General features: G+C 42.6%; 1 protein-coding gene across 1 annotated transcript in view; it reads right to left on the bottom strand.

Moving 5' to 3' along the window:
• Positions 1-17,325, bottom strand: part of LOC122791269 — a 564,593-nt gene that overhangs the window by 83,307 nt on the left and 463,961 nt on the right. The window contains exons 10-11 of the mRNA XM_044058939.1: positions 17,261-17,325; positions 12,932-13,308 (exon numbers count right to left, since the gene is read on the bottom strand). The exon at positions 17,261-17,325 is cut by the window's right edge and continues 102 nt beyond it. Of these exons, the coding sequence (XP_043914874.1) occupies positions 12,932-13,308; positions 17,261-17,325 (442 nt within the window). The remainder of the gene's footprint in view (positions 1-12,931; positions 13,309-17,260) is intronic.

Below are 17,325 nucleotides of genomic sequence, written 5' to 3'. Positions count from 1 at the left end.
AAATGAATATTACATGAACGGGGTTTTAAAGAAATGTGATATTTTTTCACTAGGAAAACACATGAGCTTGGGGACATATTATATCAGTTCAATGTATCAAATGAGAATTGTGACTACATTATGTTGGACAGGAGGGAAAGGGGGGATGGATGAGACATGACTACCAGATTAGAGGAACATAGTTTATAGTGAAAATTTGGGAACATTTCTTCAGTGAGATGGTAGTAGAGTGGTAGAATGATTTCTAGTATATATAGCAGAGGCCAAGACAGGGCAATTAAAAGGCCTAATATGAGAAGAGGAAACTTAAAAACAGCTACTTTGGGCTACCTACAACACTTTCTTAACAGTGTCCTTCTGCCAGAATATTACATAGTGCAATGTGATTCACAACACTCTAGGCACTGGTTGTAAAGCATGTGCTGTGCTAATTGCGCAATAATCTAATAAACTGATGAGACTTCATGGCCATACATATACTGTATTGAAACTGAGTTTGTGGTGCACTATATAAGTTGCTAACAAAGCACAACATATCAGTGACTTTCTTTGAAACACTCTGGACATCCTGTGCCTGATGGACTTTACAACATACACCTGCAGCAAGGTCATGGAGGAAAACCCCTATGGAAGTCATAAACTACCCTAAAAAAGATATAGTCAACCCCAAAACAATCAATGTGACAGATGTATTGAGAAAAGCAGTTATAGCACAGTGCATGACACTCAGATTTTACATGATGTGTGTTACATCCATCTTCTGGTGTTTTGTCAATGACTTGTATGTCAAATTGATGGAACCACAAGGATTATGAGGGACTGTATGTGAAAGAACAGAGTGCATTCTTTGCCACCAGAGCCACGTGTGCATTTTCTGTGCACATAGTTGTTGTTGTGATGCATATATAATGCTGTAGAGCCTGGAACATGTCATGTCAAAACTGTACTACAGTGAGCATGGAGTATTATCCAGGAATGTAGCTCAGACAAATCGGTCCCCATATTTTCATGCTGCTGTTGTCCCTCTGCTGATTCTGATAGAGTCACATTTCAGTTCGTGTGGCAGAAGGAATAGTACAAAGCCCACAGTGTGATGGCAATAGTGTTATATACATCAGCACACTGTAGCAAGAAGTGCCTGTGTTTTGCTGAAGGACATTAGCACCAACGTTATGTGCTAACCATGTGACTGTGACATAAGGCCATTACCCTGTGATAACATTAGCTCTGTAGAATGCTGCTTGGACACATAACTGACAGGCACGGTGCATAGTTATGCTACTGATGCCCACATGTATGGGCACTTTGTCCTGCTGTGAAGTTGTCTTGAATCTTTATGGCATCCAGCATAAATTGTGCCTCTCCAGATTGACCCTTATATATCAACATGCCCTGTTTATCACTGTGGACAATGAGGACTGCAAAAATATCAGCTCCGTTTTAAAGAACCATGGTTCCATTTCTGCTTTTGTATTATTTTAACCTTGAAGTTGCTTTATGTCATGGAGGGTGCTCTATAAAATGAAAATTGAAATCACAAATGGAGTCAGTTTAGCCAAATATATATATATATATATATATATATATATATATATATATATATATATATATATCTGTTTCAGTGAGTAGTCATAATGTCATATACTATAGATATACAGGTTATTGTGCCAGATGGCCCCAGTTATACTGGGAGGAGGACTGTAATCTACAGTACAATATATATATTTTTTGTATTGGAGTACACTGCAGCCCATAAAGAGAATGACATTACTATATGACTGGAAGTAGTGCAAGTCCTAAAATGGAATGGGCAGTGCCATTTGCTGGGTCCAGCAGTGACTAGCAATGAAGCTGCCATAAATAAGATGGAGCTCTTGGGCTGTGTGTCCCAGGCTAGTATTAGCCTAGCATTGAGCAGCATTCTACCTTCTCCAAGGATGATGCCCAATAAGAACAGAAGATGACTGACTTTAATGACTGGCTTAGTTTTTGGTGTCATTTAAAGGGGGTACAATGTCTAGATTTTTGCCTTGGATTGTCAATATTTGTCAGCCTGGGGGGATATGGTTGATAGATGATGTTGCCTTACCAGGGATGGTCTGAACTTGTGTAGTATAGATTTTTGAATATTGGCTAAAACTTTATCCACCTACATAGTGCCTTTTATAGGCATTACCAAGCTGATAAACTGTCCGATATAACAAAATGAATCCAAGAAAAATCTAAAGGTGTTACTGCTCAATGCCAGGAGTCTAAACAAGAAACTACACTCCCTGCAAGCTCTCTTTACCCTGGAGAATGTAGACATCTGCACAATTACTGAGACATGGTTTAAAGCCACAGAGAGCACTCTGGCAGTGCAGGGCTATAATGCCTTCCACACATTTACAGCTGTTACTGGACAGGAAGGGACAAAAGGTGGAGATGTTTCAATTTATATCAGAAACAAACACACCTCAAGGCTAGTCAAAAAATATGACTGACTTAAGCTTGTCTACATCCAAATTACCATTGGCAAAGTCCCATATCATATCCTTTGAAGCTACAGGTCCCCGCTATGATCAAGGAAACCCATAACACGTATTTAAACATATCAGAAAAACTCTCCATTCATCTCAACACTCTATTCATTTGCTATTTTAACTACCTCACTACAAACTAGGAATCATACAAGACGCCTAACATGCTGGCCCTGATTTTAGAAATTATTCCAAGACAACCTTCCTTCTTCTATGTGACACCCTGGCAAAATTTCAACCCCTCCCGAACTGTAGAGGAAACCAACAAGTCACAAGAACTATTTACAGTTATGTATACAGCTGTACAAAGGCTTTGGTACCACCCCGAAATAAATTCACAAGAAACTCAAAAAACAAGCCACCCTAGTGGAATCACAGTTTCACCAGATTATATAACAAAGGGAAGAAAACCATGGCCAAAAATAGGAAGTGCAATTCCCAGCAAGGTAAGAACTCTGTCATACAACTAAATAAATAAGTCAAGGGGTTAATTAAGTAAACCGAAGCCAAAGTTGAGGTAAAAGTAGCTTCCCAGGATAAGGATAACTACAAGGCATTCTTCTATTTTGTTCAAAACCTCAAAGGTAATGCACAACAATGTGCCAAACTAATTGTAAATGGAGCCAGTTATACTGAGCCTGAGGACATAGAAAACCTACTGACCAATAAATTCAGCTCCAGACACCTTTCTAGAAATACCCCCAACCATAAATCCCTCAACTATTACCAGGGGACAAGTTCTCAATGTATTCTCCAAGGCAAAAAACATGACATTGATAGTACCTGATAATATCCCAAGACACCTCCTTAATAGCATGAAACATTTCCTTTTGGGGCCTCTAGAAGTACTGTTCAGTTGTAGCCTCCAAACAGGCTTCATGCCAAGTGCATGGAGAACTACAGCTTTATCCCACTACACAAGAGTGGACCATCCATGGACCCAGGACACTATTGACCCATAAGTCTGGCTAGTCTCATGCAAGGCCATGAAAAGAAATATCATGGACATGATAAAAAAATAACATAGGAAACCTTCAGATGCTGAATTCAACTCAGCTTGGTGTTGTCAAATGAAGGTCATGCCTACTCAGCCTAGTGGAATTTTTCAAGAAGGTTACCAAAGCAATGGTTGAGGGCAAAATGGCGCATACTTCCTACCTCAATCTGGGAAAAGCATTTGACACAATTCCCTACTCGGACATTGTAGACAGCTCTCTGAATTAGGTAAAAGTCTCTACATCACCCCCTGGATAGCCAACTGTCTCAGAGATAGGACAGATAGTTAAGATAGGGGAGTCTCCCTCCATATAAAGGACACTCAGTAGCAGAGTCTCTCAGGTCTCAATGCTGGGTCTGCTCCTGTTTGGCATCTACTTCTCTGAAACCAAGGGTAATGTCAAAGGCCTTTGGCTTAACAAATTTGCAGATGATTACAACTTAGATGCTGTCATTGAATCCTCCATATACAAAAACATCCTCCAACAGGGCCTGAAATAGACTAATAACTGGCACCAGTGTCACAGTCTTAAACTAAAAATCCATAATAGTATTGTTTAGTAAGACAGTCACCCCTGAAAATTACTGGATCAATAATACACCCCTAAGAATAAACACAGTAGTCACAGATTTGGGAATACATGTAGACAGTGACTTCCATGTTGCACAACTTATAAGCAAGGATATGGCATCCAGGTCCAAAGATGTCATTGTTCTGTTGTACTCTGCCCTCATAAGATCAATCATTAAATACAATGTACCCTTTGGCATGCATCTGATCAGGCATATGCAACAACTGGAGTGACCACAGAAGTTCCTCACAAAAAGAATATGTGGTATACCACAATGACTGCCTCAAAGCATTGTCCTTATGATCAGTGTCCTACAAGCTGCTTGGAGGTGACCTATACCTGGCTCACAAAACATCCTCTGATTCAGCCTTAATGTACCTGTTACACATCCAGAAAAGAAATAACACCAGAAACAACTGATCCAGAGACTTAAACCAATCCTGAAACATAAACAGGACATGCTAGAGGGACAGGTGTATTCTCAGAGGTTAACCTTCTCTGGAACATGCTTCCCATCCATGTGAAGCAAAGTTCTTCCCTACACTTATCCAAGTAAAGGGTGGATTAGTGGATACTAGTTTGGCAGCTATGTCTCTGTTAGAGAGAGGAAGCTTGTAAATGCTCAACCATTTATACCCAAGTTTATATACTCTCCACATAACTTATGGGACCAAAACCTTTCTAATATTTCTGAGAAGCATGGCTAGGCTTAAAAAGGTCCTTTAGGGTTGTTAGCTTATAATTCTCCTATGATCCTGTAAACATGACAGTGATGTTTTATTATTCTGTGGATGGTTTAATGTTAGATGCTCAGGCTACATTTCACTGGCTTTCCTTTCTTAGTCAGATACTCAGTATCCTCAAACCACTCCTATGTACTTATCTATCCTTAAATTTTCAGTGGTTGATCTTAATCCTCTGTATCCCTTCTCTAATGCATCTTCTCATATACTCCACTCTACAACATCATCTGTCTGTGTTTTTCCCTTCTTGAGATCCCTGTAAACATCATAGATTCATAGGTATTTATTAGGCATGCAGTCCAGGAGACCATTAAAGTGTCTAGTCCCAGCTCCCAACTGCAGCAAAGTACTGTCTGAACTTGCTTAAGGTCACACAGTAGGCAAATGAAGACTGAAGGGATCAAACTCTACCACAGGATGTAGCTTATTTACATCTCATAGCCTTAATCCTCTGTTGCCATCTGCCAGACTGCCAATTTTATTACATTCATATTCTGAACTTGTGTTTCTTATACATGATAAGTGCATAGTTGTATCCATTTGTAGATTTTATTTTGTATTTAACTAGGCTAAAGCACTGATCCATGTGGACTTTTTCAGGGTCAGCCCAGGAGCACTGTCTGGGTAAGTGACTTGCTCAGAGTCACACTGGCAAATGAAGGCTAAGGGACTCAAAGCTTGTTAACAGCTCATAACCATAATTCTGTGCTCCACCTGCCACCCATTGTGATACCTGTGCATTGCATCCATATGTAGTACATTTATTTCTGCTGCTTTTGCACTGTAGTGTACATTTCAGACCTGAGCTATACTGCTTCCATATTTCATGACAATGCCTAGGTTATGTGATACCACTGTTTTGCAGAGGTTTGTTAATCTAGGAGACTTCTGTTTCTGACATCCTGTCTTCCTGATGGAGACATCATCACTACTGTATAATCTTTTTTCATATTCACTGAAAGGTTTGTTGCTGTGCTGGCCTTACGTGTCTATATCTATGCATATCTGCTCCTTACATTTGGTTACTTTTGACTCAGTACTGTCCATCTTGTACACCCCCAAGTGTCACATCACAACTTCCATGGTGTTCCTGTTTCTAATGTAACCCAGCATCTGCCTACGGCAGCCATGATGCAGATCCCTGGGTGCTGCTATATGAATCAGTGCTAGTATATAAAAGCACAAAGTCCACAGCATTCTTTAAAAATAGGTAGACTAATTAAAACTCAAATAAAAGACAATGGTGTAGACTGTTAATTCATCAATAATTGTACCCAAAGAATGTCAGAGGAAAAAGATGGAAAATGCCTGTCTTGTGTACAGTCTCAGAGTCCTCACAAACAAGGGATAATGTTCCCACTGCAAGGTCCTGGATTCCACTGCAAGAAGATGAGGTTTCTCCCTTGAGCACTCCAAACTGACTCTTTTTGCTAGAACTTTTGCTGCAGGAGATGATCTTGCACTATTAGAGAGTAAATTATCTGCTATGGTAGGGTTTTGTCTTTTATACGTCATAAATTAGGTAATACTGCTTAATTAAATTAGCTATATAATACAGACATGAATTTATACTAGCTACAGTATACTTTTTTTAAGGACACAGCCTTTATTAACATAATTTCATATATCATAAGAAATTTTAGAATTCTACTGAGGTTATTACATTTTCTATACTGTCTGACTTCATTCCTTTTAATAGGTGATTCCTTCTTTCCCATTCTACTAGCTACTTTTACTAAGTACTTTTTTTTTTACTTTTACTAACTACTCTTCTTAACATAATAGTGATCATAATTTATTGGAAGCTACAAATTTATAGAAAGCTGATTAAGATAAGAGGGTGTTAATTGCTAAGGACTATTTATTAAATAAATGGACATTGTTTATTATAGCAATAACCCGCGCTTGGTGGTGTAATGCTTATTTTACTGTTGTGGGCATTTGGTGGTCCGAGAGTGAAGAAGCAAACAACCACAAAAGCAAACCATGGGTAAATACAGCCCAGAAGTACCACCCTATTATTACATTTATTACATATTTAAGAAAAGAACTATAAATAAATAAAATAAATTCATAGTATAATGCCTTCGTACTGTTCTGTGCCCAGGCCGTTCTAGATCTGATGTACCTGTGCTGTACGAGTACCCGCGAGCCAATAAAGAGCACACATCAGAGTTGAGAAAGGAAAGTTTTAACTTTTTTTTTTTTTTTTAAGCTTTTTAATATGTTATGAGTTTTAAAATAAATAAGTAAGCTTAAAAGATGTCATGGTATAATTTGAAATAGACAGAGGTATCTGCTAACTGCAATATCATATGAATATGGTCTGGTAAGGCCAGTGTAACATCAAATGGGATAAGTTTATTCAAGCACCAATAGAGGAATGGGCTAGGCTTAAAATGGCTCAGAATGGCAAGTAGCCTAGTGCTTACCTATGAACCAAGAAAGGTGGTTTGGGCAGCCTACAATGGTCTGAAGTACTGGAAACATTGGTAGAATGAATGCAGGCTATGTACAAAGATCCAGTGAGACAAGTACAGACAGCATTCAGACTTAGAAAGGGGTTCCCAGTAGGACTAGGTGGGTATCAGGGTTCAGCTCTGAGCCCACTGCTGTTCATGGTGGTGACCGAGTACATTAGAAAAAAGGCTGAAGGAGACAGATTAGCAAATCTGACATATGCAGATGCTGTGACAATACAGGTATATTCTGAATAAGAACTTCAGTAAATGATAGGGGAGTGGAATACAAAACTGAAGGCACATGGAATGAAACTGAGTGCAGACAGGACAGTTCTCATGGTAGCAGATGGGGGGAATCAGAAGAAACTAAAAACTGAGATAGAAGGGAAAATGATGTAACAGGTTAAGTGCTTCAGGTATCTGGGAAGAGTGCTAAAGGAGAATGGAGGCCTGAATGAGGAGGCCAAAGCTAAAATCAAAGAGGCTACAATCAACTGGCACAGAGTGTCAGGGGTGGTGTATGACAGAAGAATGTCAAAGAAGCTGAAAAGTAAGGTGTATAAAATGAAGGGGTGAACTGTACTACTGTATGGTACAGAAACCTGGGCAATGAAAGCAGTGCTGTTGAGGAAGCTAGACGATAAGGAAAATAAAGTGCCTGAGACAGGTGGTAGGGTGCAATAAAGTGCCTGAGACAGGTGGTAGGATGCAATAAAGTGCCTGAGACAGGTGGTAGGATGCAATAAAGTGCCTGAGACAGCTGGTAGGATGCAGTAAAGTGCCTGAGACAGGTGGTAGGATGCAGTAAAGTGCCTGAGACAGGTGGTAGGATGTAGTAAAGTGCCTGAGACAGGTGGTAGGATGCAGTAAAGTGCCTGAGACAGGTGGTAGGATGCAGTAAAGTGCCTGAGACAGGTGGTAGGGTGCAGTAAAGTGCCTGAGACAGGTGGTAGGATGCAGTAAAGTGCCTGAGACAGGTGGTAGGGTGCAGTAAAGTGCCTGAAACAGGTGGTCGGAGGCAGTAAAGTGCCTGCGACAGGTGGTCGGATGCAGTAAAGTGCCTGAGACAGGTGGTAGGGTGGAATAAAGTGCCTGAGACAGGTGGTAGGGTGCAATAAAGTGCCTGAGACAGGTGGTAGGATGCAATAAAGTGCCTGAGACAGGTGGTAGGATGCAATAAAGTGCCTGAGACAGGTGGTAGGATGCAATAAAGTGCCTGAGACAGGTGGTAGGGTGCAGTAAAGTGCCTGAGACAGGTGGTAGGATGCAGTAAAGTGCCTGAGACAGGTGGTCGGATGCAGTAAAGTGCCTGAGACAGGTGATAGGATGCAATAAAGTGCCTGAGACAGGTGGTAGGATGCAATAAAGTGCCTGAGACAGGTGGTCGGATGCAATAAAGTGCCTGAGACAGGTGGTAGGATGCAATAAAGTGCCTGAGACAGGTGGTAGGGTGCAATAAAGTGCCTGAGACAGGTGGTCGGATGCAGTAAAGTGCCTGAGACAGGTGGTCGGATGCAGTAAAGTGCCTGAGACAGGTGGTAGGATGCAGTAAAGTGCCTGAGACAGGTGGTCGGATGCAGTAAAGTGCCTGAGACAGGTGGTCGGATGCAGTAAAGTGCCTGAGACAGGTGGTAGGATGCAGTAAAGTGCCTGAGACAGGTGGTAGGATGCAGTAAAGTGCCTGAGACAGGTGGTAGGGTGCAGTAAAGTGCCTGAGACAGGTGGTCGGGTGCAGTAAAGTGCCTGAGACAGGTGGTAGGGTGCAGTAAAGTGCCTGAGACAGGTGGTCGGATGCAGTAAAGTGCCTGAGACAGGTGGTAGGATGCAGTAAAGTGCCTGAGACAGGTGGTAGGGTGCAGTAAAGTGCCTGAGACAGGTGGTCGGGTGCAGTAAAGTGCCTGAGACAGGTGGTAGAGCGCAGTAAAGTGCCTGAGACAGGTGGTAGGAGGCAGTAAAGTGCCTGAGACAGGTGGTAGGGTGCAGTAAAGTGCCTGAGACAGGTGGTCGGATGCAGTAAAGTGCCTGAGACAGGTGGTCGGATGCAGTAAAGTGCCTGAGACAGGTGGTAGGGTGCAGTAAAGTGCCTGAGACAGGTGGTAGGAGGCAGTAAAGTGCCTGAGACAGGTGGTAGGAGGCAGTAAAGTGCCTGAGACAGGTGGTCTGATGTAATAAAGTGCCTGAGACAGGTGGTCAGAGGCAGTAAATGCCTGAGAGAGGTGGTTGGATGCAGTAAAGTGCCTGAGACAGGTGGTCGGATGCATTAAAGTGCCTGAGACAGGTGGTCGGATGCAGTAAAGTGCCTGAGACAGGTGGTAGGGTGCAGTAAAGTGCCTGAGACAGGTGGTCGGATGCAGTAAAGTGCCTGAGACAGGTGGTAGGATGCAGTAAAGTGCCTGAGACAGGTGGTAGGGTGCAGTAAAGTGCCTGAGACAGGTGGTAGGATGCAGTAAAGTGCCTGAGACAGGTGGTAGGATGCAGTAAAGTGCCTGAGACAGGTGGTAGGGTGCAGTAAAGTGCATGAGACAGGTGGTAGGGTGCAGTAAAGTGCCTGAGACAGGTGGTAGGAGGCAGTAAAGTGCCTGAGACAGGTGGTAGGAGGCAGTAAAGTGCCTGAGACAGGTGGTAGGGTGCAGTAAAGTGCCTGAGACAGGTGGTCGGATGCAGTAAAGTGCCTGAGACAGGTGGTAGGATGCAGTAAAGTGCCTGAGACAGGTGGTCGGATGCAGTAAAGTGCCTGAGACAGGTGGTAGGGTGCAGTAAAGTGCCTGAGACAGGTGGTAGGGTGCAGTAAAGTGCCTGAGACAGGTGGTAGGGTGCAGTAAAGTGCCTGAGACAGGTGGTCAGATGCAGTAAAGTGCCTGAGACAGGTGGTCGGATGCAGTAAAGTGCCTGAGACAGGTGGTCGGATGCAATAAAGTGCCTGAGACAGCTGGTCGGATGCAGTAAAGTGCCTGAGACAGGTGGTAGGATGCAGTAAAGTGCCTGAGACAGGTGGTAGGATGCAGTAAAGTGCCTGAGACAGGTGGTAGGATGCAGTAAAGTGCCTGAGACAGGTGGTAGGGTGCAGTAAAGTGCCTGAGACAGGTGGTAGGATGCAGTAAAGTGCCTGAGACAGGTGGTAGGGTGCAGTAAAGTGCCTGAGACAGGTGGTCGGAGGCAGTAAAGTGCCTGAGACAGGTGGTCGGATGCAGTAAAGTGCCTGAGACAGGTGGTCGGATGCAGTAAAGTGCCTGAGACAGGTGGTCGGAGGCAGTAAAGTGCCTGAGACAGGTGGTCGGGTGCAGTAAAGTGCCTGAGACAGGTGGTCGGATGCAGTAAAGTGCCTGAGACAGGTGGTAGTGTGCAGTAAAGTGCCTGAGACAGGTGGTAGGGTGCAGTAAAGTGCCTGAGACAGGTGGTCGGATGCAGTAAAGTGCATGAGACAGGTGGTCGGATGCAATAAAGTGCCTGAGACAGGTGGTCGGAGGCAGTAAAGTGCCTGAGACAGGTGGTTGGATGCAGTAAAGTGTCTGAGACAGGTGGTAGGGTGCAGTAAAGTGCCTGAGACAGGTGGTCGGATGCAGTAAAGTGCCTGAGACAGGTGGTAGGGTGCAGTAAAGTGCCTGAGACAGGTGGTCGGATGCAGTAAAGTGCCTGAGACAGGTGGTAGGGTGCAGTAAAGTGCCTGAGACAGGTGGTCGGATGCAGTAAAGTGCCTGAGACAGGTGGTAGGATGCAGTAAAGTGCCTGAGACAGGTGGTAGGGTGCAGTAAAGTGCCTGAGACAGGTGGTAGGGTGCAGTAAAGTGCCTGAGACAGGTGGTAGGATGCAGTAAAGTGCCTGAGACAGGTGGTCGGATGCAGTAAAGTGCCTGAGACAGGTGGTAGGGTGCAGTAAAGTGCCTGAGACAGGTGGTCGGGTGCAGTAAAGTGCCTGAGACAGGTGGTAGGGTGCAGTAAAGTGCCTGAGACAGGTGGTCGGATGCAGTAAAGTGCCTGAGACAGGTGGTAGGGTGCAGCAAAGTGCCTGAGACAGGTGGTAGGGTGCAGTAAAGTGCCTGAGACAGGTGGTCGGGTGCAGTAAAGTGCCTGGGACAGGTGGTAGGGTGCAGTAAATTGCCTGAGACAGGTGGTCGGGTGCAGTAAAATTGCCTGAGACAGGTGGTAGAGTGCAGTAAAGTGCCTGAGACAGGTGGTCGGTGCAGTAAAGTGCCTGAGACAGGTGGTAGGGTGCAGTAAAGTGCCTGAGACAGGTGGTCGGATGCAGTAAAGTGCCTGAGACAGGTGGTAGGGTGCAGTAAAGTGCCTGAGACAGGTGGTAGGGTGCAGTAAAGTGCCTGAGACAGGTGGTTGGATGCAGTAAAGTGCCTGAGACAGGTGGTAGGGTGCAGTATAGTGCCTGAGACAGGTGGTAGGGTGCAGTAAAGTGCCTGAGACAGGTGGTAGGATGCAGTAAAGTGCCTGAGACAGGTGGTCGGGTGCAGTAAAGTGCCTGAGACAGGTGGTCGGGTGCAGTAAAGTGCCTGAGACAGGTGGTTGGATGCAGTAAAGTGCCTGAGACAGGTGGTCGGGTGCAGTAAAGTGCCTGAGACAGGTGGTCGGATGCAGTAAAGTGCCTGAGACAGGTGGTAGGGTGCAGTAAAGTGCCTGAGACAGGTGGTAGGGTGCAGTAAAGTGCCTGAGACAGGTGGTCGGGTGCAGTAAAGTGCCTGAGCCAGGTGGTCAGATGCAGTACAGTGCCTGAGACAGGTGGCCGGGTGCAGTAAAGTGCCTGAGACAGGTGGTCGGATGCAGTAAAGTGCCTGAGACAGGTGGTAGGGTGCAGTAAAGTGCCTGAGACAGGTGGTAGGGTGCAGTAAAGTGCCTGAGACAGGTGGTCGGGTGCAGACTGTAGGGGAAATGAAGATGTGATGACTTCAGAGCAGAAGTCATTCACTCCACCTGCACAAAGGGTCAAAGTGAACAGATTACGGTTGTTTGGGCACAAGTGGTGAAAAATCCAAAATAATTTGGTGAAGAATATTTGAAAGAGACAGGAAGAAGACAAGAAGAAAAAGGGGACATCCAGCAAAGAGGTGGCTGGAGTGCCTTGAGAGAAGACCTGCAACAGTTAGGAATGCCTGTTGCGGAAGGTAGAATTGTGGCTTTGAGTCGAGACTGTCATATAGAAAAATGGAGGAAGTGGTTTATGATGATGATGATGATGATGATGACGTAAGCACTGCTTATAAATTTTACTCCTCCGTCTTGTCTAACAGTCTTACACAGCATTAGTACATAATAACTTAGGGAATACAAGTCGGTTTTTAAAACAATGCACACAGATTGTTATTTCAAAAGTGGTCACAAAAAGTTTTCCAAATGAATTATATGATGTTTTAAGTATAAAATGCAGGTTATAGTACACTAATAGAATAATTAAAAAATACAATAATTTAACAACTTGTAAACATGAAATCTGAACAGTATAACAATGAGAAAAAATTATTCATTTATTCTTTAATTCCTACTCTATTCATTTCAACTTTGGTGGGGAGCCAAAGCCTTTTCTGACATACATATTTTGAAAAATGCTAACAGTCTGTATAATTAGTCATTTTAAACTATAATCATTGTGAACTCTTTTTAAGACATATTATATGTGCTAAAAATATTACTTACCCTGCTTCAATAAATGAGAAAACAACCGATATATTATCGTTCTTATATGCCTGGCATGACTCCACTATCAGGTCTACGTCTGTCTGATTACTGTTAGCGACAACACTAATAACCAATTGATTTGCTGGGTTTAAATCAGTCAAAACGTTGTTAATGTGCTTTGATGTGGCTGTGAACTCTTTACCAAGCATAAGATCAAAGGTAATATTTCCAAATTTTGGATCAAGTGAGTCCTTTAAGATGTATTTGCTACTTGAGTTCCTGTACTTGGTGTACTTACAGATAATGGGTATTGCCACAGCCTTCACTCGTGTAATCACTTTGTTTTCATGTCGATTGGTAACCTTGTTAGCAAAGATCAAAAAAGAATGATCTTCCTGCATGATGAACAAAAGTGAAAAACAAGAGTTATGGAAAGGAACGATACCTTTTCAACTGGTTACATTAGAACTGGTCAGTTATGTTTAAAGCTATGATGCATTACACTGCACACACTCACCTGTTACATCCATGTCCATTACCTATCAAACTGCCTCCTCCAGGCCAAGAAAAATCATAAAGCAAACACAGTGTGTTCCATTCTTCTTATTGTATCTACCAAAAATTTACTTACCACCAGGTGAAACAGATACACATCACAATTTATTTTGTGAAAAAGTAATTATATTTTTGAGTGATATCTAGATTTCTGTAATGCATAAAAAGCAATTGCCATTGAAGCTGAACTGCATACCAGTACATTTTTTTTCTGTTTGCATTGCATTATGTAACATAATGGCTAGTGTTCATTATTATTTGTTAAGTATGCAAGGTGAGCCCCAGTAGTCTTTCATGTTTTGTTAGATTATTCCAGTTCATAGACCCCTTCACTGCACAGGGGCAGTACTGCATGCTCTGGTCAGCAAGGTGAGAGCACCACTTGCAGGTGTAGTACTTGGTGGGAGGGTTCTGTGTTAATGACCATCACAACATGCTGTAGCCTTTTATTTATCATTTGTTGCCCTGAGTTTTCCCAGTAGGCTAGTGGCCTCTTTTTAGGGAAGACCTGAGATTGTATTTCTACTACTAAGGGAAATTTAGACAGAGCTTCAGGGAAATTTTCCTATTCTTTTTAATAGGTGCTGTGGGAACTTTTACATCTACTTGAGCTACCATTAACTCAAGCAGATGAGACCCCAGTTTAACATCTCATCCAAAGGATAACATATTCAGGACTACAGCACAGCCCCTAATGCTGTACTGTAGTATCTGTAATCCAAGTCATCTGAATTGGGAATAGAACCACAACCTTCTGGTCTTCCAGCTTCAAAGATGAATGTGCTACCTGTTGCACCACTCACACGATAGTCTAGGATTCACAGATATCAGAATGACACAAGTGTGGGGCAGGGTAGAATTCCAAAGGCATTAATTATGCAGCACATTCTTGTGTCACACTCCTAAGTGCTCCAGTAGTAGGAATATTTATAGGGTGACGCATAGCCACTTCAGACTGCACAGACAGCTGATGCATGTAAGTCGTGCTATGCAGGAATGGTGGCTTACGAGACCATGCATGTCTATGTGTTCCTATCTGTGAGAGAGCTCTGGGATAGTGTGTAAATGGGTCCATTAGTGCCTGTGCACAAAAGCTATTGTAAATCACAGTATAGGTTTGTATTTGTGTATGCATTTGTGTGAGTGTGTGTGTGTATGCATTTGTGTGTGTGTGTGTGTGTGTGTGTGTGTGTGTGTGTGTGTGTGTGTGTGTGTGTGTGTGTGTGTGTGTGTGTGTGTGTGTGTGTGTGTGAGTGTGTGTGTGTGTGTGTGTGTGTGTGTGTGTGTGTGTGTGTGTGTGTGTGTGTGTGCATGTGTGTGTGTGTGTGTGTGTGTGTGTGTATGCATTTGTGTGTGTGTGTGTGTGTGTGTGTGTGTGTGTGTGTGTGTGTGTGTGTGTGTGTGTGTGTGTGTGTGTGTGTGTGTGTGTGTGTGTATGCATGTGTGTGTGTGTGTGTGTGTGTGTGTGTGTGTGTGTGTGTGTGTATGCATCGGTGTGTGTGTGTGTGTGTGTATGCATCGGTGTGTGTGTGTGTGTGTGTGTGTGTGTGTGTTCACACATATGTACATGTGTGTATGGATGTTTGGGGGGGTGTATGTGTATCCCTTGCTTACACAATTCAGTCATTATAAAAATGAAATAATTTATCAATGGCGGGGGCTTACTTTTCTATCTCCTTGTTATCACTTGCTTTGCAAGAAGTATCGATAAATTCAAGAATGCTGGATCTCCTTTGGCCCATTCCTTGAGTTCGTACTTTGCAGTCAATAATAGCTGGATCCCTACCTGCATCCTGCTTGGCAGGACTTTATTTACTAGCCCCTGACAACTTTTAAAGTTGTTCAACTCTTGACACAAACATGGTTCCAGTCCCAAAGTACATCTTCATCAAATTCCCAAAATATTGGAATCAAGGTATCATACATCCTAAGCAACTTAGGCAGAATGTATTAATATTTGTGGATGAACTGACATCCAGAAAAGTCTGTTTTTATGAAAGATGTTGGCATACATACAACATAATGCTTTGCTTCCCGAAGTAACTCTGGGTAAATGTGTCCCTATATCCCCCTCCCGTCCCTTTCTCAGGATCTCAGATCCTACATGCATGCGTGCACGCACACACACACACACACACACACACACACACACACACACACACACACATATATATTTGCGCTGTTTGTTTTCCTTTGACATTTCTCCCAGCCTTAAATACCCACTATAACTTCAGGCCAGCTGGCTTCCTGCACTGCAAATATTTCTAGATTTTAAATCTGTAGAATTAAACTATTCAATTTTAGTAAATCTCTGCTGTGCAAATTAAGTTTGACTTTTAAAGCTTCCTACTTCTTGGCGTTCCTGTTTTCAACCAGTTGCTCCCAATAAATTAAGGCTGGGGGAAATGGCTAAAAGTTAAACAAGTCATTAGCACAGTGCATCATATTTTAAACAAAATATATGTGAAAGAATCTGAGATCCTGAGAAAGGCAAGGGAGACAAATTTAAGGATACATTTACCAAGGGTCACATGGGAGAGAAGAAGATTTAGAAGAGACAGGAAGAAGACGAGAGGAAATGAGGATGCCCAGGCAAGAGATAGCTTGTGTAAGAGAAGACCTGCAACAGTCAGGCATACTTTTAAAAAAAGCAGAGCAGTAGACTTGAATCAACAGAGATTTGATGTCATACCCCAACCCCATATAGATAATGTCAAAAAGGGATTTGTTGATGAGGATAAGACTTGGTGGGTGACAAAGAATGTCTCCTCTGGAATGCCATCTGCAGTTGTAAAATCATGTGTTTTTGCAGGGGATCACCACCCACCTGCATCTCAACAACCCCCACTAATTGTATATATACAATCTCTGAGGTCAGTTCATTTTGGATAAAGATAAAATTTCACCACACAGTGGGCAATTGTACACTCTAAATCTCACACAACAGTATGAGTCCCTAGTGTATCATGCACAAGTCTATCTCTTAAATATATGTGTATAATATAACTGAGGCCCACTGAATAATTACAAAATATATCAGTAATAACATTGTTAGTGACAGTTTATTTTGTACTGCACTGGTGTTACACATCATTAAGGCATTGTTAACACATTACAAGACACAAGAGAGTTAAACTGGATCCCTTAAGGATAATGTTACTTCATTCATTTACAAAGCTTCCTACTCCGCTGTTAACTTTAGTATAGCATTAATCATTTTAAAGTTCAGAGAAAACACTTGGTAATATATATAAAGATGACAATGAAGTGGTAAACAAGGGGGGATAGCTGTATTACAGCAGGTATGTAGGTGTTACAAGGAGGAAGCATCAGCTTTGCACAGAATATCTGTAACTATTAGTAGGGCATCAAAAATACAAGTGCAGTTTAGGTGACATGAATAATACATTAGCATCTTTGGTGGGCTTCTTTAAGGCAGTCCAAATACGTAAGTAAGAAATGTGCGAAAAAACAGCAGGTGAGTGCTGGGTGGTGCACCTTCTGAGAGCCTGTCAGGTATTTGAGCATTCTTTCAGCAAGTGCCAGTGGTGTGAACTCAATTTATTGAAAGTCTCCTTGATGTTAACTGAAAGTAGCTCTCATCGAGTTATTTTCAGACTTCTGGCAGTCAACGTAAATGCCTTTAGTTAATCAACACGATTCTTTGTTACACTGCCTAACACTGAATGTTAAGTATTTTTGCACTTACTTGTCACCTTGGGCTATTTGATTGTCACTTACTGTGATCAGATAGTAATAACACTTTCTCAAAACAGGATGTTAGTTTCTTACCTTAAATTTGGTGCCACATCCTAACAATGGGATGTCCATAATAAAGTGTGTGGAGTTTTTCTGAA

Source organism: Protopterus annectens, chromosome 17.part0 (assembly GCF_019279795.1).
Source record: "Protopterus annectens isolate FY-2018-M chromosome 17.part0, PAN1.0, whole genome shotgun sequence".
In the NCBI taxonomy this organism is placed as follows: Eukaryota; Metazoa; Chordata; order Ceratodontiformes; family Protopteridae; genus Protopterus; species Protopterus annectens.
The sequence above is the reverse complement of the archived record's forward strand: the minus strand, read 5'-3'. Positions and strand labels throughout refer to the sequence as shown.